This window comes from Desmodus rotundus, chromosome 10, assembly GCF_022682495.2.
Source record: "Desmodus rotundus isolate HL8 chromosome 10, HLdesRot8A.1, whole genome shotgun sequence".
In the NCBI taxonomy this organism is placed as follows: Eukaryota; Metazoa; Chordata; class Mammalia; order Chiroptera; family Phyllostomidae; genus Desmodus; species Desmodus rotundus.
Genome location: NC_071396.1, coordinates 59,631,421 through 59,656,569, shown reverse-complemented (window position 1 = coordinate 59,656,569; position 25,149 = coordinate 59,631,421). Strand labels below are relative to the sequence as shown.

The following is a 25,149-nucleotide window of genomic DNA, read 5'->3' as shown; positions in this document are numbered from 1 at the left end:
TGGTACAAATCCAGCGGAGCCTTCCACCTCTCCAACTGCATGGGGGCAACCTCCTTGGATGGCAGTGTCAGGGCGCGTGTGCGCACCTCCCCCGCCCCCCCCCCCTCAGACTCATGCAGGTGAAGAGCTTCCAGCTAAATTCAGGCCAGGTGCCCCTGGGTTCAGTAGAGCTCCAGAGAGTGGGTACTGCTGCACTGGGCTCATTGGAGCAACAGTTATTAACCATTTTCTCTTCAACAAACTGCCTGTTGGGGTCTTCTTCCCATGTTCCTATTGGATTGTTGTCTTTTACTCATTGGTTCTTGGGAGTTCCTTCTATATCATGAATACGCATATTTGGAAAAAATATGTGTGTTGCAAATATCTTTCCCTAAATCCTGGCTTGTCTGGCCATTTCCTTTTTGTAACTCTCAATGAACTCTAATTTTTAATGAACAAAACATAACCAATTGTAAGGTAGTCAAATTGAGTCATGTTTTCCTTTATTTTTGATGTTTTGTTGAAGAAATCGTCCCTAGCCCACAGTCATAAAGATAATCTTCTCTGTTGTCTTCTCAAAGTCTTGTGGTTTTTTTAATGGTGCTTGAGCCTATAGCTCTCCTGGAATTGATGGTGTGTGTGATGTTAGAGTGTTACATAATCAAATTTCCATCTTGGAAAGACTTGCCTTTCCTGTGTGGGGAGTGGACAGAGTGGTGATATGAGCAGGAGCAGGGGACAGATTGGGGATGGAGGGAAGCGGTGTAATCTGGTGTAATGTTTGCAAAGAGAACCCACAGGGCTCAGGAATGCAGGGCCCCTGTGGGAGGGAAAGTTGTTCAGGAGGACACTGGGGTTCCTGGTTGGGCAACTGTAGGACAAGATGATGCCTTGTTAACTATGAGCTAGCTGCCACCCAGAGCCTAGCAGCCCTCCTAAGCCACTCCAGGGGACAGTGAAGACAGAGGGCTGGATCCCAATGTAGTGGCCCTGGCTCTTGGGGACTATTGAGCCAGAGTGAGAAGGGCCTTGAGCAGTGCCTGCCTTAGTGGCTCCACAGAGAATAGGTTAGCAAGGAGCAGACAGAGTGGTGGGAACAGCCCTGGTGCCAACACAGGGAACAAGGATGGACATTTCCTCAGGCCCACTGTGGTGCTCACACTCATACCTCCTCACCGCATCTCTCAGACAGGTCTCAAACTCCTTTTCAGAGATGAGGAAGGCTGGGCTTGGAACAGACAGGACTTGTTGCCTATTAACTAACCACCCCAGAATCCACACCCAGGTGTACGGCTCAGAAGTCCATGAGGAAGGAAGGTGCTTGCATCTGGTTTGCTGGTTCATGAGTGTGCAGTGTAGCAGAGAGGCTGAGCTGAGACCACAGATTATGGAGCTAGACTGCCAGGGGTAGCCTCTCAGCTCTGCCACCCACCAGCCAGGGAACTTGGGCAAATCACTTCTCCTCTCCTGCCCTAGTTTACTGATCTGTTAAAAGTAGCAGAGTCTCGTGTAGATTCAGTGGTAGATTAGCGCTTGTTCAATAAAATACTAAATAGGACTTTTGAAAAAGATGCTCACCCTCACTCGGGTATAGGCAAATTAAAGCCACAATAAAAAATCAGTGCATGTCACCAGATAGACAACAACTCCAGAGCAGCAGTACGAAGTGTGGGTAAAGATGAGGAATGTTGGGATTGCCAGTGGAAATGGGGTCCTCGCAGTGTTGTGAGAAAAACATTTTTGGGGACCCACATGGGAGGGTGAGGTCTGCTGGTAAAATTTATTTGGGTGGAAATAGAAGACTACCCCCAGGTTCCAAGTACCTCATCTCCATCCATTCCACTGTGAAAAAATTCTAATCTGGTCTTCATGCAGACCAGTACAAAAGTAAAGGCTCAAAAGTTATGTGCCATGCCTAAGCTTAGTCCAGTTTAGTCCCTGTTTGTCGCCATTCAGCTAGTGTAGTCTGTTCCCAGCTGCACTCTGGCTGGCACTGTGCCCAGGCTTGTGCTGTTTGCTGTGGGCCCCAGGCAGCTGTCAGGGCCACATAACTGCTATGGAGAGAGAACACCTGAACAAACGAATGAACAGGGCTTGAGTTACCCAGAGAGCACATGTGTTGGGAGGGGGAGAGGAAAGGAGGGGGGAAGAGAGAGAGAGATGGATTCTTTGTTAAACTGGGATTATATCAGATTGTATCATCTCGGCCTTGGGAGGGACCAGGACCTTCTTCAAACTAACCAATAAACTTCCCAATCTTTCACGGGCTGGCACTGGATCCTCTCCCTAACCAATCCATTTTCTACATCTTCTGTTCCTTTTCCCAGACTAGACAGACAGGATTTTATGGCCACCATCTCAGCTTCTATTGTGCATGCCTCGAAGTGGAAGTACCTCCCCCTTGTCATCTTGGCTTCTACTGGGCATGTGCCCAGCAGAGGAATTTCCTTTTTATTGTTTATTTCTTCCCCATGTAGTCTGGGGGAGGGGAGATGGACAGCTGTATCCTGGGAAGACTAAAAAATTGGTCTTTCCTACCTACACAGGGGAGGGAGAGGCACAAATCCTCTTGGGAGAACAATACTGCAACCCCCTGGGGAGCCTATGAATGCTGCAAATCCCCAGCTAAACAGGCTCAGTGTCCAATTCAGCTCCCTAGCCCAGAAGGCTCAACAGTGTCAGATTCCCTTTGCTTCCTTCCTTTACTAATATCTACTACCTCCACTAACACTGGGACCTTCCCAGACTGCTGCAGGACTGCAAACCCAGCTATCACTTGGACAAACTGTTTTGGGTTATCCACCAAAGCTAAACACACACACATACCTGGTGACCTAACAGTCCACGCCAGGGCCTACATAGATATGTCCAAAACAGCTCACTGCATAGTGGCCCTAAACCAGGGGCACTGGCCCAGAAGGGATGACTAGTACTGCATGCAAGAACACTACAAAGCAGAGCAAACAAACTGCCCATCAGCAACCCCACCAGTATGGGTCTTCACATCCAGCAGATCGGATTTCTGTGATGTTCCACGACAAGCACAGCAAAGCAGCAGGCCACACTGAAAATACACAAAGAAAACCAAGGGAAGGAAGGATTAACCCTGAAATAGGATAGGGGCTGCTCCAGGGGAGCAAGAAGAACGAGATGGTAGGGAACTGTTGGCCAATCTAAGTTCCTTACCCAACACTGTAGCTATTTTCTCCTCTGTGGGGATGACAGTCAGGTTCTCACACAGCATGAAAATGGAGGTACTCTGCTGCTCTCACCTACCCAGCTCGCCGGCCCACCAGGACGTTTGCTGGTCCTTTTAGGTTTGAGGCGCTCCTGCACCTGGGAGCTGGCCCCTTACCTTGCTTGCCTGGGGCGTTTCAGCTAGGAGGCCTCCCCACGCCCACAAGTTTGGGAGGCTATTGGAACCTGCAGGCCACAGGGAAAGCACCGTCACGGGTGACTGCTGTCTGTCCTCCTGCTGGGCAGCCCCAGCCCCTGCGCCCCCCCCACCCTGTCCACCCGGCCACGGTCCAGGGTGGCCCAGGTTCCCGTCCCGCCATGCCCCACCTCAGGACCCTGGGACTGAACTTTCTTCCAGGGTCGCTCCCGCATCAATGAATAAGCATCGGGGAGGAAAGTAGGGCGGGTCTTACTGCTCTGCCAGCAGAAGGCTCCGTTTTGCTCACTAGAGAGGGTAACCATCCCACCCAGATGTTGCGGTCACCGAGTCCAAGAGCTGAGGATCTACAGCACCACAGGACCCTGGATAGGGCGTTTTCCCTCCTCGGGCCTCGGTTTGCCCTTCCATGAACGAAGTTTGTGCTCCTAGCCCCTGGAGAGGCTCGGGACAGCCCGGACGCGGGGATCCTGTGGACCTCCGGCCGCGGCCCCGAGCGGAGCCATTTAAAGCCCGCAGCTGCATTGCCCTTTGAAAGCGCATCGTGGGACCAGGAGGGCGCGCTGCGCGGGACAGGGCGCCCTCTGGAGGCTGCTGCGGGCCCCGCCCCGCCAGCCCCGCCAGCCCCGCCCCCGGCCTCGGGCCGCGCAGGCGCGCCGCACGGCGCTCCGCGGGCGGCGAGATCGAGGCTGGTCCGCAGCCGCGCGGGGCTGAGCGCCCCATTCATGCTGGGCAGCGGCGACGCGGCCACACAACCGAGCCCGGGTACGGCGGTGTCCTCGGCCTGCGCGGCTTGGGCGGCCTCGCGGCCTCGCAGGCGGCGGCGGTGGGACGCGGCGATGGCCAGCGGCGGGGCATGCCCCGGGGCAGCCGGTGAGTTGGGGCGCAACTTTCCCCTTGGCGCGGAGCGGGGCTGGCGGGGGTCCCAGGCTAGGGTGCGCCAGGTGGGAGACGCCCTCCGGCCCGCGGCGGCGGCCTCGGGAGGACGCGGACGTGCGACCGGGCGGGCAGGGAGTGTGCGTGGGGTAATGCGGCGCGCGTGTCCGCATGCCCCTGCGGCTGCGGCCCCACTCCCTAGTGTGTCGGGGCGCGGCCGCGGTGTCGGCGCTGAGCTAGTTGGGTCCCCGCTCGGCCGGTGTCTGACCCGGCCCAAGGCCCTGCGCCATTAGCCTCCCCGCCGGCCGGGCTCGGCCCCGAGGAGTACCGCGGGGCAGCGCGCTGTGCAGCGCGGCGAGGCTAGGGCCGGCCCTGCCCTCTCCTCAAAGGCAGGAAAGAAAGTTTGCCGCTGCCCGGCGGTGAGGGCCCTGCGGGTGCCCAGGCCTCACCCGTGGACTGGACCACAGGTCGGACCTCTGCCCGCCGGCAAGGCCGGGCGGGGCCGGGCCAGGCTGTGCAGGCCCGGGCAGGGCCGCGGGAGCCGGAGAAGGGAGTGCGGGGCTGCGCCCACAGTCCACCCTCAGGGTCCTAGGGTGGACGCTGGAGCAGCTTCATCCGGACCCGCCCCGCCCCCGTCCCTGTCCCCGTACCCGTCCCCACCCCTCCTAGCGTGGGGTGCCGGGAGATGCGCGCTGTGTCTGTCCGCCCGCCCGCCCACAGGGCCGCGCACCCGGGCTAGGAGGGGGCGGTGCGGGTGCCTCCTGGGCGGTCGCCCCGCAAGCTTGGGCCTCCTCGGACTCCCCTTCGTAGGGCCTTTCCAGGGTCAGTCTGCTTTCCTTGGAGGCTTCAGATTGCTTCCTGGAGAGTCTGGGCCTGGTGTGCACCGTAACTGGAGGCGGCATGGCTGATTTCGGGCTGCCTCCGGGAAGGGGGAACGGGGCTTCTAGGGAGTCTCCTGCCTGCTGTGAAATCGAAAGTGCAGCCCGGGAAAGGGGTGGGGGGAGGTGAGAGGGACCCATTGACTGCTTAGAGCCTGGAGCTGCCATTGCTGTTCCGTGGGGTGCGGGGGCCACGCCCCTTGAAAGAAAGGGGTGTGTGTGAGGGGGGTGATGTGGCCTGTGCCCCTGGCCCCTGAGCCTAGGCTTCCGTACCTTCTTCCCCGCTGATGCCAGTTCTCTGGGTCTGGGCAGGGACTAGGGGGGTGCGTTTGGGTGGGGTTCAGCCTTTGCTCTTCTGGCCCCTGTGGAGCACCCTCCAGGTACCCTCAGTTCTCTGCTGGTTTCGGGGTATGCAGGAGAGACCAGGTTTTGTACCAGGCAACCAAGACTCTGCCCAGCCCTGAGGAGCACCCAGTTGCAATGCCAGAGGCAGACCATTCTGCTTCAGGGCCAAGCTGCAAGTCAGCTTGGGAGGGTGGTACAGAGAAGCCCAGCAAGGGCATGTCAGATAGGGGACAGCATGGATGGAGGTCCGGTAAGCCCCTTTGTGGTTGAGGTATGTGCCTGGGAGTGGGGGAAAAATGAGGTGCTATGAACAAAGCAGACAGCCCTTGCTGGTCTTCTGTGGTCCTGAGGTTGTTTGCGTGTTTTGATACCCCAGGAAGGTCCCTGTGTCTAAAACTGGCCAAGAGAAGAGGGCACCACTAACAGGGAAGGCCAAATGGAGGCACTTTTCCTGAGAAACAGTACTGCAGTGGTGGGAGAACAGGTCATCTTGGGACCACCTCCCGAGGCCTCTGTTGGGGGAGGTGGGATGATAGGTAGCTCTCTGTCCTGGTTGATAATGGTATACCACTGGGCAGGATAGCAGTATCTTCTCAGGCTCTCCATGCCCCAATCTGTCCAAGTCCCAGCAGGATCCCAAGCCAGGGATATGGGACTTGGGCTCTCTCTCTGAGTGAGTGAGGGTCTTTGTTTCTCAGGGTGAACAAGAGTAGTGGGGGGAGGCTGTCTGGGAGGACAGAGTACATGGCTCACCCCATACTCTGCTGCACAGCTGAGCCCATCCTGTCCATGAGTGGAGCCTGCTGTGCCACGTCTGTCAGCCTCTGTCCTGGCCTTTCTATCACTTGCCTCACCCCCAGTTGGTACATCCAACACCAGTTCAGCTTCTCCTTCCCCAGTCTGGCTCTGACTGGGCCCTAGCATAGCCTGCTTTCCATGCCAGGAAGCTGCAGTCATTTTCACTGTTCCCTCTGCATGGTCCAGAGGTTCCACCCCAGGCCTTTGCTCTTGCTGTCACCCAGGGTGCCCCCTCCCCCACCAGTTCCTACCGTGTGTGGTCTTTCTAGAACAGGTTAATAGGCTCCTTGGGGGAGCTTCCCCAGACCACAGGGGCTGGTTCTGCTCCTTCACAGCCCCTCTCAGCCACAGAGCACAGCATGTGTGTTGCTCCCCTTCCCTAGCCCAGCATGGTCCTCCCCAGCACCCTGGTATGAATGCATTTTTTGGAATGAATGCATTTTTTCCCTGGGCAGGTCAGAGGTGTGTGGGAGTCCAGCCAGCCTGGCCTTCTAGATCTCTGTAGGAGTGTAGGAATCAGTCCTGTCCTGCCATGACTAGCTGGGTGACCTTGGATCTATCTGAGCCCTGGGCACCCTATTTCTAAGATAGGAGAAATGACCCAGACATGTTTGCTCCCCCTCGTGAGATGGTGGGCTTGAGGAACCCAACCCTGGGTTCCAGATCCCCCTTTTCCTGTCAGGCAGTCCCATCCCCTTGGCCTCCCCTCCCTTCCCCTCCCATCCCCTCCCCAGCAGCCTCTGTTGTAGGGGAAGGAGAGGGTTAGGCCCAGAGTTTGGATGGTGGCTTCTTCAACTGGATCCTTCTGTTTAATGTAAAAAGTAGGGCCCGTAATTGCATTAAGACGTGTATAATTATCCTGGAGGAGGGGAGAGCCCAGCCCCTGGTAATTGCAGGTCTGCTTTGAACTCATAAATGGTGAGTGATTCATGTTTTCTTTGGTGTTCCCATGCACTCAGCTTTTAGCCCAGGCCCTGCTACCACTGTGAGGAGCCTTTTCTCTGTGCTGCTTTGGGCTCCTGAGCTGGGGTTAGGGTGTGGGGATTTGGGGCCTCTTCTCCTGGCTGCCAGCAGAGGTCCCTGGTGGCTGTAGTTCTTGGGGCTAAGTCTAGGCAGAGATGATCAGGGAAAGGCTGCTGATAGCCTGCTGGGAGGGTCCTGCAAGGCATCACAACCTGGTTTTCTTGCTGGTAGGATCCTGGCTAATGCCTCTTGCTTCTTGAGCCTCAGTTTCTCTATCTAAGGAGTGAGTATGGCATTCACTGGGAAGAGGGTGTGTGGGAAGTGAGAACAAAGTGAGAAAGCAGGTCCTGCTCTGTTTGGACCTATTCTTTTATTCATTCATTCATTCATTCACAAGTGTTGGCTCCTGGGGTCAGCTTTGGAGATACAGAGGCAAACCACAGAGCTTGGCCCTTCTCTGAAGGAGCTGTCATTCTAGTGGGAGGAGCATCTGGGAACAATAAGTAACAACGCCATTAGTAAGTCTTGTGCTGCAAATTCAAACTGGGTGACTGGTTGTGAGCGGGCAGCTACTACCTTCAGGTAGTAGCAGGTCAGAGGGGCAGCTGAAATTGAGCAGGGGTGTGGGAGCAGGGGAGGGAAGAGCACTCCAGGAGAGGGGACAAGCAAGTCCAAGGGCCCAGGGGAAGGCAGACGTGGGGCCTTGTCTAGGAGCCAGCTACCCTGTGCCCATCTCCCAACCTTGGCAGAAGGTCCTTTTGGCAGAAGGTCGTGTAGGCCTCGGCTTCCCCACCTGTAAAATGGGGCTGTCGGTCTATATTAGGGGCATTGTCTGGGAGCAAAGGATGTGTACAGCTCCTGTCAGCACCTACCTACAGTTGGGGCTCAGCATCTCTGGGTTCATTTTCCAGCCAGGAGTTGGGTGAGAGGCCCTAGTACATCTGGCAGAGCCAAGGGTGGAGTCCTTGCTGGCATGGAGAGGCTACCCCTGCTGATGGTACCTTGCAGGAGTGCCCTGACCTTCCCCTTTTTACCCATGAGAGAGAAGCTGTTGTCCTCCCCATTTTATAAATGGGAAAAACTGAGGCTGGGAAAGAGGAGTGATCCCTCTTCAGGGTTGCATGGCTATAGTGACAGAGTCTGGATTTAACCCAGTACCTGACTGTCAGTCAGCTTCTGGGCTGGGGGGAGATGAGATTTTTTCAGAGTAAGGGGAGCTATGGCAGGATTTTGGGGGGCTGCTGGTGACCTCATGTACAGTTCAGAAAAGTGACCTGGGCTACTATGTGGAGACTGGGCTGTAGGTGGGCATAAGAGGCAGTGCTGTGGTCATCCAGGTGGGAGAGGGATAAGCAGATTGGGGGAAGTCTAGGGGCGAGTGTGATCTGGGGATCAAAGATGAGGGTCATGGGCATTCCTGGGGCCTGGTATGAGGGCGGATGGTGCTGGGAGTGTGATGAGGTAGGGAGGAGTGGCAGGTGAAGGTGAGCCTGGGGGCTGGAGGTTGGAGAGAGAGGGCTACTGCTGAGGGGTGGGGTTCAGGGAGTCCCTGATCTCCTTTGGAGGAGATTCCTCTTTGGAGGAATTTCTCTTTCTTTGGAGTTGGGTTGAGGATTTCTAAGGGGAACTCAGAGGCAGTTGGCCAGTAAACTTGGGAGTGGCCAGAGCATGGAGTGGGGAGTCAGGGGGCAGGTTGGGGGCACCCTTAGGCTGGGGATGGGGATGGTAGGTTGGAGATGCACACAGCTTGGCTTCTGTATCAGTCCTCAGAGTAAAGGGGCTCGAGGTCCAGCAAGGGGCTGGCCCTGGAGCCAAGGTAACCCATATTGCCGTCTGCCCACATTGAGAGTTGCTGCCCATATGTCCTCATCTGCTGTGGGGGTAGTGCCTGTGAGTAGGATTATCCAGGGCCTGCAAGGGAGCGTGTGTCCCCAGAGTCTAGGACAGAGGCTGTCACCTGCTGTGGGAACTTGGAGCTTGGGGGGCTTGCTCCTAGGACATGGGGATGCTCTGAGTCAGGTGATGGCTCCCAGTCTAGACCCCAGACCCTTCTCACTTGCCTTGTTCCTGGGTCCATTACTCTGTTCCGCCTGGCCGGCAGTGGCAGACCTAGTCATTCATGGTCCATGTCTGTTGGCTTGACAAGTGTCCTGTGCTATGTCTTGGATCACAGGCTTGGTCTTAGTGACTCCTGGTGTACTGCTTGCTGTTTGCAGGGCTTTAGTCTAGGAAGGTGTCCTCTCTATACCTCTGGTTTCTCCAGGGTTAGATTGTGGAGCATGGGATGTCCCAACCTGGACAGGCAGGCCAGAGAGCTCAGGACATGGCATGTGGGCATATCTGCCCTCTTGGGGGTGAGGCCCTGCCCATACTCACACCCTCTTTTGCTGTCTTCCCCACAGGGATGAAGCTCCTGGCCCCGTAATGCACATCCCTGCAGGACCTGAGCGCCAAGGCCTGAGGCCCAGGCCTGCCATGCCACTGCTACGTCTGAGCCTGTGGGTGCTCCTGATGCTGTTGCTGTTGCTGGGGGTTATTCGGGCAGTGGCAGGTGCCACTAGGGCTGACAGGAGTCTGCAGCCTGTTTTCCGTACCTTCTCAGCCAGCGACTGGGGCCTCACCCACCTAGTGGTTCATGAGCAGACAGGTGAGGTGTATGTGGGTGCGGTGAACCGCATCTACAAGTTGTCGGGGAACCTGACACTGCTGCGGGCTCACGTGACAGGCCCTGTGGAGGACAATGAGAAGTGCTACCCACCCCCCAGTGTGCAATCATGCCCACACGGCCTGGGCAGCACTGACAATGTCAACAAGTTGCTGCTGTTGGACTATGCTGCTAACCGCCTGCTAGCCTGTGGCAGTGCATCCCAGGGCATCTGCCAGTTCCTGCGGCTGGATGACCTCTTTAAGCTGGGTGAACCGCACCACCGCAAAGAGCACTACCTGTCCAGTGTGCGCGAGGCTGGCAGCATGGCAGGTGTGCTCATTGCCGGGCCACCGGGCCAGGCCCAGGCCAAGCTCTTTGTGGGCACACCCATTGATGGCAAGTCCGAGTACTTCCCCACTCTGTCCAGCCGCCGACTCATGGCCAATGAGGAGGATGCAGACATGTTCAGCTTTGTGTACCAGGATGAGTTTGTGTCGTCGCAGCTCAAGATCCCTTCAGACACGTTGTCCAAGTTCCCAGCCTTCGACATCTACTATGTGTACAGTTTCCGCAGTGAGCAGTTTGTGTACTACCTCACTCTGCAGCTGGACACACAGCTGACCTCTCCCGATGCCGCCGGCGAGCACTTTTTCACCTCCAAGATTGTGCGGCTGTGTGTTGATGACCCCAAATTCTACTCGTATGTCGAGTTCCCAATCGGCTGTGAGCAGGGAGGGGTGGAGTACCGCCTGGTGCAGGATGCTTACCTGAGCAGGCCTGGCAGTGTTCTGGCCCACCAGCTGGGCCTGGCTGACGATGAGGATGTGCTCTTCACCGTGTTTGCTCAGGGCCAGAAGAACCGCGTGAAGCCACCTAAGGAATCAGTGCTGTGCCTGTTTACACTCAGAGCCATCAAGGAGAAGATCAAGGAGCGTATCCAGTCCTGCTACCGTGGTGAGGGCAAGCTCTCCCTGCCCTGGCTGCTCAACAAGGAGCTGGGCTGCATTAATTCGGTGAGTGTGCACCTCACCTCCTTGGGTGATGCTGTTCCTGTTCTGCCAGCCTCACCCACTGGGTAGCCTTTGTTCCCTGTGACCTCATTCTCTGAAACAATAGCAGTGCTGACCACATGCCCATGTGGCACTTGCCCTGTGCCAGGTGCTGCTGCTTGCCCATTGTCTCCTAGAGGATAGGGGCCGCCCCCTTGGTGTTGGCCTCAGAACCAGCTTGCAGCTGTGTGCTGTCCTCTTCCTTTAGGTTGTCGGGGTGAGGGAACAGTACTGTGTCCGCTAGTCCACAAGCCCCATTTCGATGGAGAATTGATCAGGTGGTTGGCAGTATTCTGGGTGCTTGCTGGCTCCATCCAGTCTCCATTTTACAGATGTGGTCTCTGAGACTCAGAGAGATAGGTGACTTGCTTAGGGTTACACAACTAGCCAGTAAGAGGCAGAGCTGGGGCCAGACCAGGGTCAGGTGGGCACCAGACACTCTGTGTCCCACAGTCCTCTGTCAAGAGGCTCTGTTCACCCTTGTTCTAGGCACCTGGCCATGTGTCTGCCCTCTGGGCCTCTCTGCCCTTACCTGGCAGTTCACCTGGCAGCGTAATCAGACAACACTAGCCCTGATATTGAGGCTGTCTGAGCACATGTGTGCTCGGAGCTCAGTAGCTGACAGCCATAGCTCCTGTCTCTAGGCCTTGATGGGGCTGGCCTGGGGCCATCTGCTTTTTCAATCAGTCAGGTAGTAGCATCCACTGTTTTTCAGAGGAAGACACCAGGCTTAGTGGGGAACTTGTTTGGGGTTGCGAGTGTTAAGAGCTGAGAATTCACCCATGTTGGAGATGTCCAGAGACAGACCTCAGCCCCACTATTCCTACTACTCAGGACTTGTTGGGAGGCCTAGAGAAAGCCCAACCCCACTTAGGCCTCAGTGTTCCCATGTCTATACTGAAAGTGACACTGGTTTGTGTCTAGGGCAGGTAGGATGACGAAGGTCCCCTTCTCATGTCCAGTGCAGTGGGGGCCTCATGACAGGGCCATTTCCACACTGAGTCCCAGGCAGATGCACTGTCCATCCCCTTGGCCTTCCAGGGAAGATGTTTTACCTCCATTGCACAGGTGGAGAAACTGAGGCCTGGAGGGGCAGCTTCTGCTGAGGTCACACTGTATGATTGGTATTCCTTGTGCCCATGGCCAGGTCTGCCCCTTCCTTGGGCATTGTTCCCACTTTTTCCTCATATCCTCTTCATTCTTCCTCATGGTCTTCCCCATCCAGGTCACTATCCTGGGGCCCCTCCAGGACCCCGGCCCAGCCCTGACCTTGCCTTTCCACCTCTCTGTTCCCTTTTGGCTCCTAGTCCTAGTGACCCTACCTCATTGGTGACCTCTCCCCCTGCAAACCTTAGATCCCCAGCCTGCGACTGGGGTCATCCACCTAGAGCCTGCCTCTTTTACCTCGTTCTCCCTCCCTCTTGTGGTGGAGCAGCAGCCCCCATATTCCCTGTCTCCTGGCCTTCTCTGAAACTTCACATGCTCAGTCACCTCCTGAGATGGGGCCCTTCTCTTTGCCTTTTAGGTTTGACCCTTGTCTCCTATCTTGAATAAAACATTTAAGACAGGATATATGGACCCCCCCCCATCCCCCACCCACAGCTATCCCCTGCCTCTGTGTGGCTGTCACTGGTGCAGTGGGCCTGGCCTCCTGATTGGCTGCTCCTTGGCCTTCTCCCAGGCTGCCTCCTTCTTTAATCCTCCCATTCCAAAATTGGGTGTGGGGTCTGTGTGTAGAGTGCATGTGAGACGTAAGACTCAGGTCTAGCCCTGGGCCTGTGTGGGCCTTGGGCAGCCTCAAAGAGCCTGTTTTGCTCCATCTGTGGAGTTGGTTCAGAAGTCCCTCATCCCTCAGATCTGTATGGGCAGTGCCCCAGGCCACATAAGTTCTGTGTGGCCATGTGCTTGCCTCTGAAGACCTTCTGTGGGCACTTTCAGTTAGCAGAGCTGGCTGATCCTGGCTTCCGGGCCCTGCTCTCAAGGAGAAGGTGTTTGGGACAGGGTGGGCAGCCCAGAGACTCACCTCTACCCTCCCACAGCCCCTACAGATCGACGATGACTTCTGTGGACAGGACTTCAACCAGCCCCTGGGGGGCACGATTACTATTGAGGGCATGCCCCTGTTTGTGGACAAGGAGGATGGCCTGACCGCCGTGGCTGCTTATGACTACCGGGGCTACACTGTGGTGTTCACCGGCACGCGAAGTGGCCACATCCAAAAGGTCAGGCCTGGGGATGGGGGTGACGTGATGGGGTGGATGGAGCTGTGGGTAGGAGATAGCATTACTCTGTGACCTGGAGGGTCAGATCTGGTATATGAAGAGGTGGGGGCACCGCCCCTGTGCTAGGTTCAGTGACCATGGGGGCTCAGGGAAGGAGTAAAACTTGGGCCAGGGTACCTCAATGGGCCTCTGTCTGTCTTCCCTTGCTCCTCTTGTGGGTCTCTTTTGCATCTGACACTATAAAGACACTGGCTGGGCAGGTCTGGGTTTGTGAGGGGCCTGGCTATCTATCCTGCTATCCCCCTGGGGCCTAGAGATGCTGGCCCTACTCTCTGAGGACACACGATAACTTGGGAAGTCTGTGTGTGGGTGGTAGGGGCAGGCATGCCTGCCTGGGTTCCCTCTCCTCCTGGTGATCAGTGTCTGCTAAGGTAGTCCTCTGCTGTGAGGGAGGCCCACCCTCATTTGAGGAGGCAGCAAGGCCAAGAGCAGAGAAAGGGTAGTGCCCTTTACCTCCACCTGCCAGTGGCTGATATGAGTAGAGTGTGGTGACTGACTGCAGAGTGACAGGGACCAGCTTTAGGACTGTCCCCTGGGCTTCTTAGGATGAGAACTGGAGGTTCTGTGGGGCAAGGCCTGTCTTGTGATTCCAGGTTTCCTTCTTACCAGCAAGTGTTGGGCTGAGCCAAGCTTTTATGGAACTGGGCTGGGAGGGTTTCCTGGAGGAGCAGGTGGAGTAAGCCACCTTGTGGATCAAGCAGACTTGATAGGTGGGGGACCAGACCAGGGTAGGGCTGTCCTGCTGTGGAAGAAGTTCTCAGGGTGACTGTAGGGTGGGAGTGCCCCAGAGGGTCCGTGCAGGAGTGGAGCCTGGTGGATGAAATAAAAGCTGTCCTGAGGACTAGTGCTGACACAGCTTCCTGCTGTGCACCCGTGGGTGGAGGCTGGGCTTGCCTGTGCTCTCAGCCTCTGTGGGTGGTATACAGGAGAGGTCTCCCCATGTCTGCATGGTGAGTACCTTGGGAATTATGTCCTACCCGCTTGCAGACTCTGTGAGCTCTGAGAAGGGACACCACCTCCCCTCCACAGGTTTGGGCTGGGGTAGCCCTGGGGCCCAGCTGCTGACTGAAGACCAACTTGGGATGCTATGGGTTTCTGCTCACAGTGACTGTGAGGCTGAGTGCCTGCACAACTTCAGCTACTAAGGGTGTGGGGCAGGCCAATGCAGACTCTTGTCAGTCACCATCCAGGCAAGTCCCTGTGCCCTCAGAATCAGTCCTCTGATGTGACCCACCTCACACCCCCAGCCCTGATGTTGAGGGTACTGTCTGCAGCCTGAATGTGGAGCCCTTTCCCTTCCCAGGTGTGAGGCCCCAACTCAGCATGCACTCCTTCTTCCTGCCCCAGGAAGGACACATGGGGCTGGGGGAGCAGGGAAGGCCCTCGGAGCCTCTGTGGGCTATGTTGTGCAGGTTGTGCCTAGTAGGGGCCAGAGGTGGGTACATGGAAGTGGAGGTGGGGATCTCTTGGACACATTCCACAGGGTGTCCCAGAGCCTGTTACCCAGCAAGAGGTTGGATTCCCCAGGTCTAGGAAAGCCTCTTCCAGTTTATTGATGGTTAATAACTGACAACAGGCCACCCTGCAAGGCTGGGAGAACAGGTTAGTCCCACCCTATTTTTCCCCTCTCCAACTCCTTCTCACTCCCCTGCCCCAGGGCCTCTTCTGGGTGAGGTCTGGGTAGGAGCTTTTGAGTCCAATTAGTCCTGCTCTCCTGCCTCCTTACCCACTTCCACAGAGGGAAAACAGACCTAGCATGTGGATTGTGGAGTTTGACTAAGGCCCATCAATAAGAGGCTTCACTGGGCGTGGGGCAGCCAAAACAAGAAGTCCCCTTCCTCCTTTTCTCAACCTTCCCCCTTCCCCCATCACCATACCTGTCTTAAAGAGCCCCATCCTGGGTACCAACTCTTTTCACGCCTGGAATCGTCGGCTGAACACTATACACTGCGCTTGAGTGGACAGCGCCCTTTCTGGGTGTGGAGTCAGCCATGCCCAGGTGCTGCTGGCCCAGTGGTGGCAGTCTTTGAGTTGGATTCTGTTGCATTGGTTTTGAGGCTCTCCTACAGAAGCGTGCCCTGCCTCAACCTTAGACCTGCCACCATCCAAATGTGCCTGCCCGAGTAGAGGGCATTTCAGGGGGCTGTCATATTGTTGTTCACACCTGTTTTATACATATGGCTGAGCGTGGTGTGGTCTCGGCTTTCTTCCTCACCAGCTGTGTGATCTAGAGCTGGCCAGTCCAGCTTCTCTGAGCCATGGTTTCCCTGAGTACAGCCTGAGGAAGGAGTGAAGAGGTGCAGGCAGACCCGGAGCCTGATGTGCTTCTGGAAGCAGCTGGTGTCCAGGGTTACTGCCTCCAGGGTCCTTGCTTCTGACTGTAGCCTCTCACCGTTTTGTATGGGTTCCTGGAGGACAGGAAATGGGGGGGCCCTACTTCAGTTACCTTCTCCCTCCCTGAGTAAGCCTAAGGCAGACCTCTTTTTTCCCCACTACCTGGGACTGAACAGCTCAAGGGATCATGGGTGGACCCCAGGGTAGACTTCTCCAAATGTCATATAAAATTATTGCTGATTAATACCTGCCAACTTCAGCTGCTGAAGGCTGATTGAGAGTGCCCCCTGACTCTCTGGCTCTTCCTTAGAGGCCCTGCCTGCCACCTGCTGCCCCCTACCCCAACATAGGCAGCTTGTCCTCCACAGCTGACATACCCCCAGAGCCCCAGCCCTGTGTGTAGCCCATCCCACCTCCCACCCTTCCTGTCGCCTCTGGAGACCCCCTGGGCCCTGTAGGAGTTCCCAAGGGCAGCCCCTGGTATGAGTCCTCTGGAGTCAGCTAAGGTACCTGTGGAGGTGAGGAGGGAACAGGCCCTGGACTCCTGCTAGTGGATGTCCACTCTCCCCAGCCCAGTGGCTTCTCTGACTCTCCCTTTCTGCAAAGCAAAGGTGGAAACAGTCCCTGCCCTGTTGGCCTGGTGAGGGGTGCCCTGGCGCTAGCCCTGTGTAGGTTCTGTCCCCGCTGCAGGGCCCAGGGGCTTGGCTGAGGAATACAGTGTTGTCCTTAGTACAGCCCTGCCTTCTCTGATGGCTGTGGGCCCTGTCTGCCCACATCTGTATTTTGTGTGAGATCTCTTGATTGTTAAGCTTTGGCAACAAAGAAAGCGTGGTGGATTAATCTAAGCATGCTCTGAGCCATGGGTTTGTGTCCTGGGGATATAGACACTGACACTGTGGGCCCCCAGAGTACTGGGCCTCGGGTTGGAGCCCAAGACATCTGGCCAGGTGGGTGCTGGGGCTGCACCCATCCAGAGATGATGCCCCTTCCTCTCAGGTCCTGAGTTTCTTCCCCTCCACACTGGGTGGGCCCTGCCTCCCCGGGGCTGTTGGGTGGCCTATAGGTATGCTGGTATTCTTTTCTTCTGTGATAATCCTTCTGTGAAGGAGAGAACTAGGGCTGTGGCTGTATTGCTTGTCCTCCCAGAGCCTGGGCTAAGCTGGCCAGGCTGCTGTCCCTATGCTTGCAGCTTCACACCTGGAGCTGCTGCTTCTTATCTTCCCCTCAGGCATCCCTGCTTTGCCTGTGGTTGCTGCTCTAGACCTACAGATTGCAGCTACTAGAGACAGGGATACTGCTTATTCTCCAGGGTCTTTCATGTCTCTGAAGCTTCCCTCTAAATTCATCTTTCCACTCCCCTTGTGCCACCTTTCCCCTAACAGGATTCTGAAATTCAGAGATCCTGAAAGTCCAGTGGTGCTTTCGAGACCTATGTGGAGCAGTTGGCAGCAAGTTCCTGTATCTGGGCTGGCCAGTGTGGGCCTCTTCTCATTCTCTGTGCCAGGTCCTTCCTCTCCTGGGCTGGATGTCTGTTTGGGGCATCCATCAGGGATCCCTGCTCCCCAAAGCCTAGGTCTGTGTAGGAGGCAGGTTGGGGAGCCTTGTGAGGCTGGGGCAGGAGTGCTGGCCCAAAGAGTGATGCTGGGCAGGACTGGGCCCCAGATACCCAATCTCTCAGCTTGCTGTGCTACCTTCTCCTGACCTTCCTGTGGCCCTGTGGATCTGTATCCCATGTGTCTGGGGGGCGGTATTGATTTCCAGCAGCTTGTCCTCCAGAGGCCTGCAGGAGCTCCATGGGGCAGCCTGCACTGTTTGCTTCTGTGGGCCTGAAGGCGTTCTTATGCTGAATCGTGAGCCCTGCACACATGCACATGGCTGCTTGTAATATGTGGCCGCTCTGTGACTGGTGTCCACTCTGAAGGTTGATGTACCTACAGGACAGTGCTGTGGGTGGGCAGCCTCAAAAGTGTCACATGAGAGCACACTGGGCACCTCGTCCCCTTGAAACCTGTAGTCACTCCCCTTCTCTAAGGACTACTATATTGTCTGACCTCCATCCTCCCTAGAACTGTGTTGTTGGTTTGGGGACTTTTGTGGCTTGGACCACAAAGCACATCTTCTTTTGTCTTCCTTTGCTCAGCACTCTTTGTAGGTCTCTCCCCTACTGTGTGAGCAGCCAGGGCTGGTTCTGAGTTGTGGTGGTGTGTAATCCACACATATGTGCATCGTGTTCTGCTCTGGGGGAGCTGCATGCGTTCTACGTGGGCTTGTGACAGCAGTGCTGCTTCGTGAGTTTCTGTGCACACATGGCTTATGGGCACAGCTTCTGTGAGCACAGAGCCACACTTCTGTTGGGTTTCTACCTGGGAGAGGGGTGCCAGATCTGCTGTTTTGTTTTTGTTTTTTTTTTGTCCTGAATCTCCAGGTGTTTCTAGGACTAGGTGAGGACATGTAGTAGTGCTTGGTGAGGTGGCTGGTCAGCATGCAGTCGTGCTCATGACAGGTTACTGGTCCCGGTGATGTTCATTTCCCTGGGGATTGTTGAAAAGGAGTGGAGTAGTCTTGGCTGCCTATTTCCTGTCTTAGCTGTTGTGCCTGTGGGCCCCACAGGTGTCCTACTCCTGCCCACCAAGGACAGTAGTTACTAGAACCTTTGGGTGGCATTCTGTGGTATCCTGTGGACGTCCGTGTGCTCTGCTCTTTGTGGTTCCCCTGAGTGCAGCTGGCCATGGTGCACTGGGCCAGAGGGGCACAGAGACCTCTCATTCAACCTGCAGGTCTGTCTAGTGCCATCCCAGAGCCCATGCCACGTGGTAGCCAGTGGAGTTGCCCACAGACATCAACAGAGGGTCCTGCCACGGGCCTGGTACTCCAAGCCCTCCTTTTTTGTAGGGTCTGGCTAATCAGGCCTCAGCCTGGGGAGGGGCACATGGGTACCTTTGATAAGTATGACCCTTGCAGATGCAGGCTAGCAGTGGCCTCCCTGTGCTCAGTATTAACATGTCCGGGCTCAGGGCCATCCTTGTGGGGACAGCTTCACGAGTGCCCAAGGTTACTGCTTACAATGAGCAGTTCCTCTCCTCCATGGCAGATAGGGCCCTGCCCTTGGGGACGTCCTCTTGTGGGTCAAGGTGTAGGAGCCCCTGGCAGCACAGTGAGATGAGTTCAAAGGCTGGAACAGTCCAGGGGACTGCGGAGTCTGCTAGGAAAGGTATCTGAAGGGAGGGAACAGCATGACCAAAGCTCCTGGGTGCCCTAGTGCATGCTGGGAACTGAGGAAGAAGAGATGTCATCTGGTGCCTAGGCCATCTCTTATTCTACATGTGGTGGGCAATTCACTGATGACCCTGCAGTAGTTAGCATTGTTGAGGCAGGGTGATGTCCCACAGGATTCTGGGAGAGGCTTTGCTTTGGAGGGCTGGCCTCGGTAGGAGCAGGGAGCCAGAGGATTGTGGTGGCTTTAAGAATGTGGAAGGGGCTTGTGTCTACCTGCTCGTGCTGGGGACCCAGTGGGTGGGGATAGTGTGGGTGATGTAGGTCTTTGAGGGCCCAGCTCTGTGGGGCTCTGGAATCATAAATGGGAGTGTGGGCAGCAAATGGCTTTTGGGATTGAGATGACATCAGGCCAGATGGTCACTGCTGTCTGCCACAGCATCCTTGGTTGCACCAGGTGCCAAATTTCAGGCTGTATGTGGGCACTCTGGCCACATCCCAGCTGTCTGAGGACAGTCCCAGACAATGACATGTGATGGAAGGCAATGCAGTCTACACTGCCTCGTGGCCTAGCTTTGTGCAGCCTCCACAGCAGTGACAGATTCTCCAAAAGAGCTTTGCACCTCCGCCCTATGGCAGGGTTGAGCCTTGAGTCTCCATGCAACTTCCAGCAAGCTGGTCTCCCCAACTTTGGGAACCTTGAGCTTCTCAGTCAGTTGGCAGAGGAGACTGAGCGTCATGAAGGGCCACTGCTTGTGTTGGTTGGTCCCTGTTCTTATATGTCTGTGAGTTGCGGGTGGGAAAGATAAGATTCCTGGGACCTTCCCCCAACATACCTTGCCAGGTAAGTCTGGCCCAATTACAGCCATCGGGCTTCTTGGAAATCATGTTTTAATTACTCAGTTATTGCTAAGAGGAAATGGCTAGTTGCCTTTCCACTATCAAATTCTTCCTGGCCTTTCTGAGAATGGTCCCAGGAAGGGGCCTAGAACCTGACCCCAGCCAAAGGAGGAGGGAATCCTGTGGCAGCCCATGAAGGAATAAACAAGAGTTCAGGGGCTGGGTCTCTCCATACCTCAGCCATTGGCCCTGACCAGAAAGATGAAATTTGCCACTTGGCGAATCCTTCCAGGAGAGGGTGGCAGAGTGTCCCTCCCCTTGTGCAGCCCCTCCCACGACCACCCTGTCTCTTGGGGCTTGGAACAGGCTTGGCAGCTGCATCTCAAGAGGAGGGAGATGCCTCAGAGGTCCTGGCCCTGTGTGTAGCCAGCTCGCTGGCTACTGCCCCCATCCTCTGCCTATCTCCCACCTGAGGTCCTGTACTTACCCCCACCCTTTTCTAGAGGCCAGGAATCTGCTCAGTCAGTGCGCCCTCACTTCACAGATAGAGACATGAGGGCTGCCATCTTGGGGTGGGTGTAGCAGGGAGCTCTCTTCCTCACTCCTTTTGGACCAGGCTGGGCAGTCCCCTGCCTCCAGGCAGCTAGGGCGCGTGCCGGCCTTGGCAAGCAGCCTGGACAGCCCAGAAATCCACCCACTGCCCCCGCCTGCCCCCAGCCTGGAGAATGGGCCCTTTGTTGGCTCTGGGCTGGATGGACAGCTGACCTGGTCAGGCTCTCAGCTGCCTGCCTGCAGCAGTTGGCCAGGGCCATGCAGTGATGAGTGCAGGGGCAGCCAACTGGGCCAGCCTGGGGCAGGGGACTTAGGGATAAGGGCCACCCACCTGTCCCTAGCCACCTCCCCTTGGCACTGGGCAGGGCTCCTTCTTTAGGGACCTGGGGGTGAAGGAGTGAACCTGCTCCCTGGCTCATCTATGAAGAGGGCAAGCAATGCCCTAGTGGTGGTGGTGGTAGGTACACAGCCCATAATCAGCATGTTGCCTTGTCCTGGTTCCCAGAGGTTTCCGGGGCTCAGCCCCTCCCTGGGGGTGCTGATAGCCCTTTGCCTCGGCTCAGAATCCAGGGGACTCTCCAGTACAGAGGGACAGGGAAGACCAGGCGTGAAGTGGACAGGGATGGAAAACCCAGGTAGAGGCTGGGTGGTGGTAGCTATGTCCCTCTGGGCCAGAGCAGTGGGTGGGTGGATAACCAGGCCTAGTGCAGCCTGGGAGATGTGCCCAGGGAGGCCAGACAGCTTCACTAAAGCCATCTGCATAGAGGGAGGGCTCCTTTCTCAGCATGGGTGGGGAACAGCACCATGGCAGAGGGATCTCTGGGCAGGGCTAGGTTTAGGCCCTGAGGTTTTTTGTGGTGGAAGTCAGAGGGAGGGCGGTTGCAGCCAGTCCTGGAGTGTTCTTGTGGTCTTTGGGGAAAGGTTTGCCAAACACAGAGGTAACAGCTGGAGGTAGAGGGGAACACCAAGGGACTCTGGAAGTGTTCTGTGTGCTCTACAGGCCTAGCTGCCTCACGGTGGACCACCCCCAGGTGGGTGGCCCTAGAGTGGACAGCTGTGGGTGTGGTGTCGGCATGTGTGCTGCCGATGGTGACGTACCCCCATGTCCTGCCAGTGGTCTGGCTCTGTGTCTGCCCTGCATGCTCATTCTTCCTAGAATGCCCTCCTGGTGGCATGCTGCATCTATCCTCCCACTTTTGGGGCAGACTCTGTGTCCCCAGGTGCAGTTGGCAGTCCAGGGCCCTTGTGAACCTCAGTATACCTGTCCGTGTTACGCTAGCTCTGTAGTCTGAAAGCTAGCTGGGATGCAGCAGGTATGTCCTCCTCAGGACTGGTCATTCCTAGCTGGACCCCCAACTGTTATGTGTGTGCTGCGGGGACCCTGCTGAGCCTGGACCATGACTACTCAGTGCATGGCATGAGGCTATCACCCACATCTACCCTCTGGTTTGTGGGCTGGGCCTCCTGACACCCCCTCACTCTGTGCCCTCCAGAAACACCCCATTTCCCTAGGGCCTGCTTATGTGTGTTTAAGGGCTGGGGGCTGTCTGGCGTCGGGCAGGTGGATGGACAGATGGATATATATGCTCCCCATTGCAGCTGTTGGGTGCCACCTGTCAGAGTTGGCATGCCGCCAGCCCAGGGGTGGGAGCATTCTGCAGCCCAGACCTGGTCTGCCTCTCCTTTCCCACCTCTCCAGGACCCAGGGGAAGAGGCCCACTCTACTTGCTACCCCTTCACCATGCCTCAGAGCTGGTGCGTCCCCTGGATGGGTCCATGCCTCAGTCTACGCCCTCATCCCTTATAGGGGAGGAGCATTCAAGCCTGGCCAGGTGGAGGTCAGGACTGGCACTATTTGATCCTTGATGGTCAGAGTGGGAGAGGCTGGGGCCCCTCAAATGTCTCTGTTCAGCAGACCCCTCAGGTGTCCCTTGTCAAGGCCCCAGGGGCAGGTGTTCCCCAGTGAGAGAGACCAGCCTGGGGTGTTGGAGGAGGGGCTATAGGCCTGCAACTCAGAGATAGTGTCAGGCTTGAGCTTCTGGTTGCTACTGGAAGCATCTTCAGGGATGGGGGCAGGGGAGGGCCAGGCCTTGGGGAGAATTCCAGAGCCCTAAGTCTGGTCATTTAGGTTAAGGTAGTCAGTCTAAGCTCTGGGCCTCCACTGGGGCCCTGCCCTGCTCTCCTGTTTCCTGCTCCCTGGCTGCTCTCCACACTGGCCTTGCCAGGCCTGTGTGACTGGTTGCTGGGATTTGGTTATTACTGTGGGGACTGGCTACCTTGTGTCCCCTGTTTGGCACACTGGCTTGGTTCTCATTTAATCCTCAGAAAAGCTTTGGTGTGGAGAGGGCTGACTGTCATTCCCATTTGACAGGTGGGGAAACTGAGGCTCAGAGAGGTTTCAGCACCCCACCAGAGTCAACAGCTGGGAGTATGTGAGCCAGGGCTTAGGCAGTGTGGATCCAGAGACTGGACTCCTGGCTTCCCTGGCCTTCCCTTCTGGCTTATGTTTCTCCTGGGCCCAGCCATCTCGAGGAGCTCACCTCCAGCTCCCGTGAGTAGTATCTAACTGCAGGCCACCCACCCAAGCAAAGCAGGAGGTTTGTGGGAGTAGGCTGGATCAGGTTGGGATCCCATCCATTTTCTACTAGCGGGGGCTCTGGTGCCTTCCTCCCAAAAGCTGGGCTGAAGCCACTTGGGAGGCAGTTACAGGCCCAACCCAGGTCTGCAGTCCCCTTCCCAGCATTGGGCCCTGCTCTTCCTGGTCTGGTTTGACTTAAGCCTGCTTGCCTGGCTGGCAGGCTACTGAGAGGATGTGCAACTGAGCAGATGTGGGGGTGGGAGGTGGCTCTGGGCTCTCAGGAATGCGGCCCTCCCATCTCCTGCAGCCAGCAGCCTCTGGCCCAGAGACAAAGTGCCTCATCCTAGCTGGCTACCCTTGCCCAGCCCCTATTGGAGCTGGTTCCAGCCAGGGGCTTTTACCTGTCCCACAGCCCGCCTGTCAGTAATGCCTGCCCTGTTTTATCAGTGTGGGGGTGCAGACCAGGGGTATTGGGCTGAGCCCTGGCCCAGTCCCTGCCCCCAAGGTGTAGGTAGAAAGGTGGGCTGGCCCCCCTGATTATAGCCAGAGAAGGGAGGGGCCTGAGCAGGGCCAGCAGCTGTGGGAGCCTGCCCAGACCAGCTGAGCTGGGCAGATGCTGCCCCATGAGTCCCATCTCTGGAAAGTCCCCTGGGTCTCTCTGTTAATTAAATACATTTGTTTGGTAAAAGCAACTAAAAATACTTTTAGCATTGCAAGCTGCAGAGAAGAGCTGGGTAATTAATGCCTGGTGTGTTTGGTATCTGAAATATGCCTTCCTCTGGGGGGTGGGTACCCCAACTCCAAGGTGCCCTGGGGCTCCGCCCCTCACACTGATATAGCCTCCTCACCTTGGAGGCTCCAGCGGTCTCACTTCTTAGCCTTCTCACTTGCACTGGACCTCTCACAGTCCCTTCAGGCCCCTCTTTGCACCCCTTTCCCTGAGTTATCCTCTCCTCTGGGATTCCCAGCCTGTCACAGGGGAGGTGGTGCACTCACTGGGGCACCTGCCACCTTTGCATTGGGTATGGCTGTGCAGCTTGGGCTGTGGCCTCTGTTGACTATAGATGAAGGGGCTAGGCCAGGACCAGCTTAACAGTATGGAATTTGTCTTCTGCAGGCTGATGGGATTGAGGTGGGGGCTTTCTTGTTCTTTTAGGGCTTTGGGAGATGGTTTGGGGAGGGGTTTGGGACCCTCACCTTAAGTGGGCGTGGGGCTGGGGCATAAAGACATCGGCATAGCTTCTCTCAGGCCCTCACTGCCACAGATCCTGGTGGACCCGGCCAACCCCAGCGGCCGGCCGGCGCTGGCCTACGAGAGTGTGGTGGCCCAAGAGGGTAACCCAATCCTTCGTGACCTGGTCCTCAGCCCTGATCGCCAGTACCTCTACGCCATGACAGAAAAGCAGGTGGGTGCTACACTGCCAGATGCATGTGGGTGGTCCTACCCTAGGGAGCTACACATGATGCTGTGGGCCCACACTGTCCATGCTGCCTCTAGGTACTCCTGAGCCAGGTATAGAATTCCCAGCCCCTCCCTGAATGACTTCATGCACATAGGAGCAAATATTCGAATGAGAACATTATCTGGGTATTGGTGTTATTGCAGGGTTTAGGGCATGCATCTGGGCCCTGAGTTCTCAGATTGTGACCTGGCTCAGCACTGACCTCATCTGCCTGGTGGGGACTTTGGGCAGCGGCCTGTGGCTGGCCCATGTGCTTTGGTTCCTGGTCTGGCCTGCTCGCAACCAGTCTTGTCCTTCTGGTCTACCCAGTGAACCATGGCAGTTGGGGGAAAGGGGATTGGGAGGCAGATGGGAAAGACAAGACCTCCTTATCTTCTCAGTCAGCTCTTGCTTCTCTTCTGCCCCTCTCCTGGCTCTTGGGTTCTTCACCTCCTTGGGGACCTCAGGGCCAAGCAGGCAAGGTCAGGGTGAGCGAGGCATAACATTCCTCTGTGCTTAGGATTTGGGTCAAGGAGCCTTGGCTCTTCTGGAAACTCAGAGTTCAGACAGATGGGAGTATAGCTCTGGCTCTTGGTTCTTCTCTGGGTGACTTACCTGTACCAACTTGCTCCCTGGCTGTCACCACCCTGGGCTTCCAGGGGACTAACTCAGTCAAGGCTGTGTCACCCAGGACTGGCTTTTGAATAGACCTCGCTGGAAGAAGTCTCTGAGATAGGGGTGTCCCAGAAGTGTGGGGTCAGAGGGGCACATGGTGGTGCTGAGGAGGTGAGGCTGCCAGGGGTCCCTGGGATGGCCCTGGTGGGGGCCGGAAACAGAGTTTCCTCTTCCCAGGTGACAAGAGTGCCAGTGGAAAGCTGTGTGCAGTACACATCATGTGAGCTGTGCCTGGGCTCTCGGGACCCCCACTGCGGCTGGTGTGTTCTGCATAGCATGTGAGTCTGGATCGGGGTGAGGTGGG

General features: G+C 56.5%; 1 protein-coding gene and 1 long non-coding RNA gene across 2 annotated transcripts in view; one reads left to right on the top strand and one right to left on the bottom strand.

Annotated features, from left to right (window-relative positions):
• Window positions 1–482: 482 nt before the first annotated feature.
• Window positions 483–3,841, bottom strand: LOC123478706 (uncharacterized). The gene is made up of 3 exons (XR_006654009.1): window positions 3,630–3,841; window positions 3,166–3,402; window positions 483–3,043 (listed from the first exon to the last, which is right to left on the bottom strand). It is a non-coding gene; the product is annotated as an uncharacterized lncRNA (long non-coding RNA).
• Window positions 3,842–4,040: 199 nt separating this feature from the next.
• The window catches only part of PLXNA1 (plexin A1), a 52,552-nt gene continuing 31,443 nt past the window's right edge, over window positions 4,041–25,149 (top strand). The window contains exons 1-5 of the mRNA XM_053912523.2: window positions 4,041–4,246; window positions 9,636–10,893; window positions 12,969–13,151; window positions 23,994–24,134; window positions 25,023–25,123. Of these exons, the coding sequence (XP_053768498.1) occupies window positions 4,230–4,246; window positions 9,636–10,893; window positions 12,969–13,151; window positions 23,994–24,134; window positions 25,023–25,123 (1,700 nt within the window). The 5' untranslated portion in view covers window positions 4,041–4,229. The remainder of the gene's footprint in view (window positions 4,247–9,635; window positions 10,894–12,968; window positions 13,152–23,993; window positions 24,135–25,022; window positions 25,124–25,149) is intronic.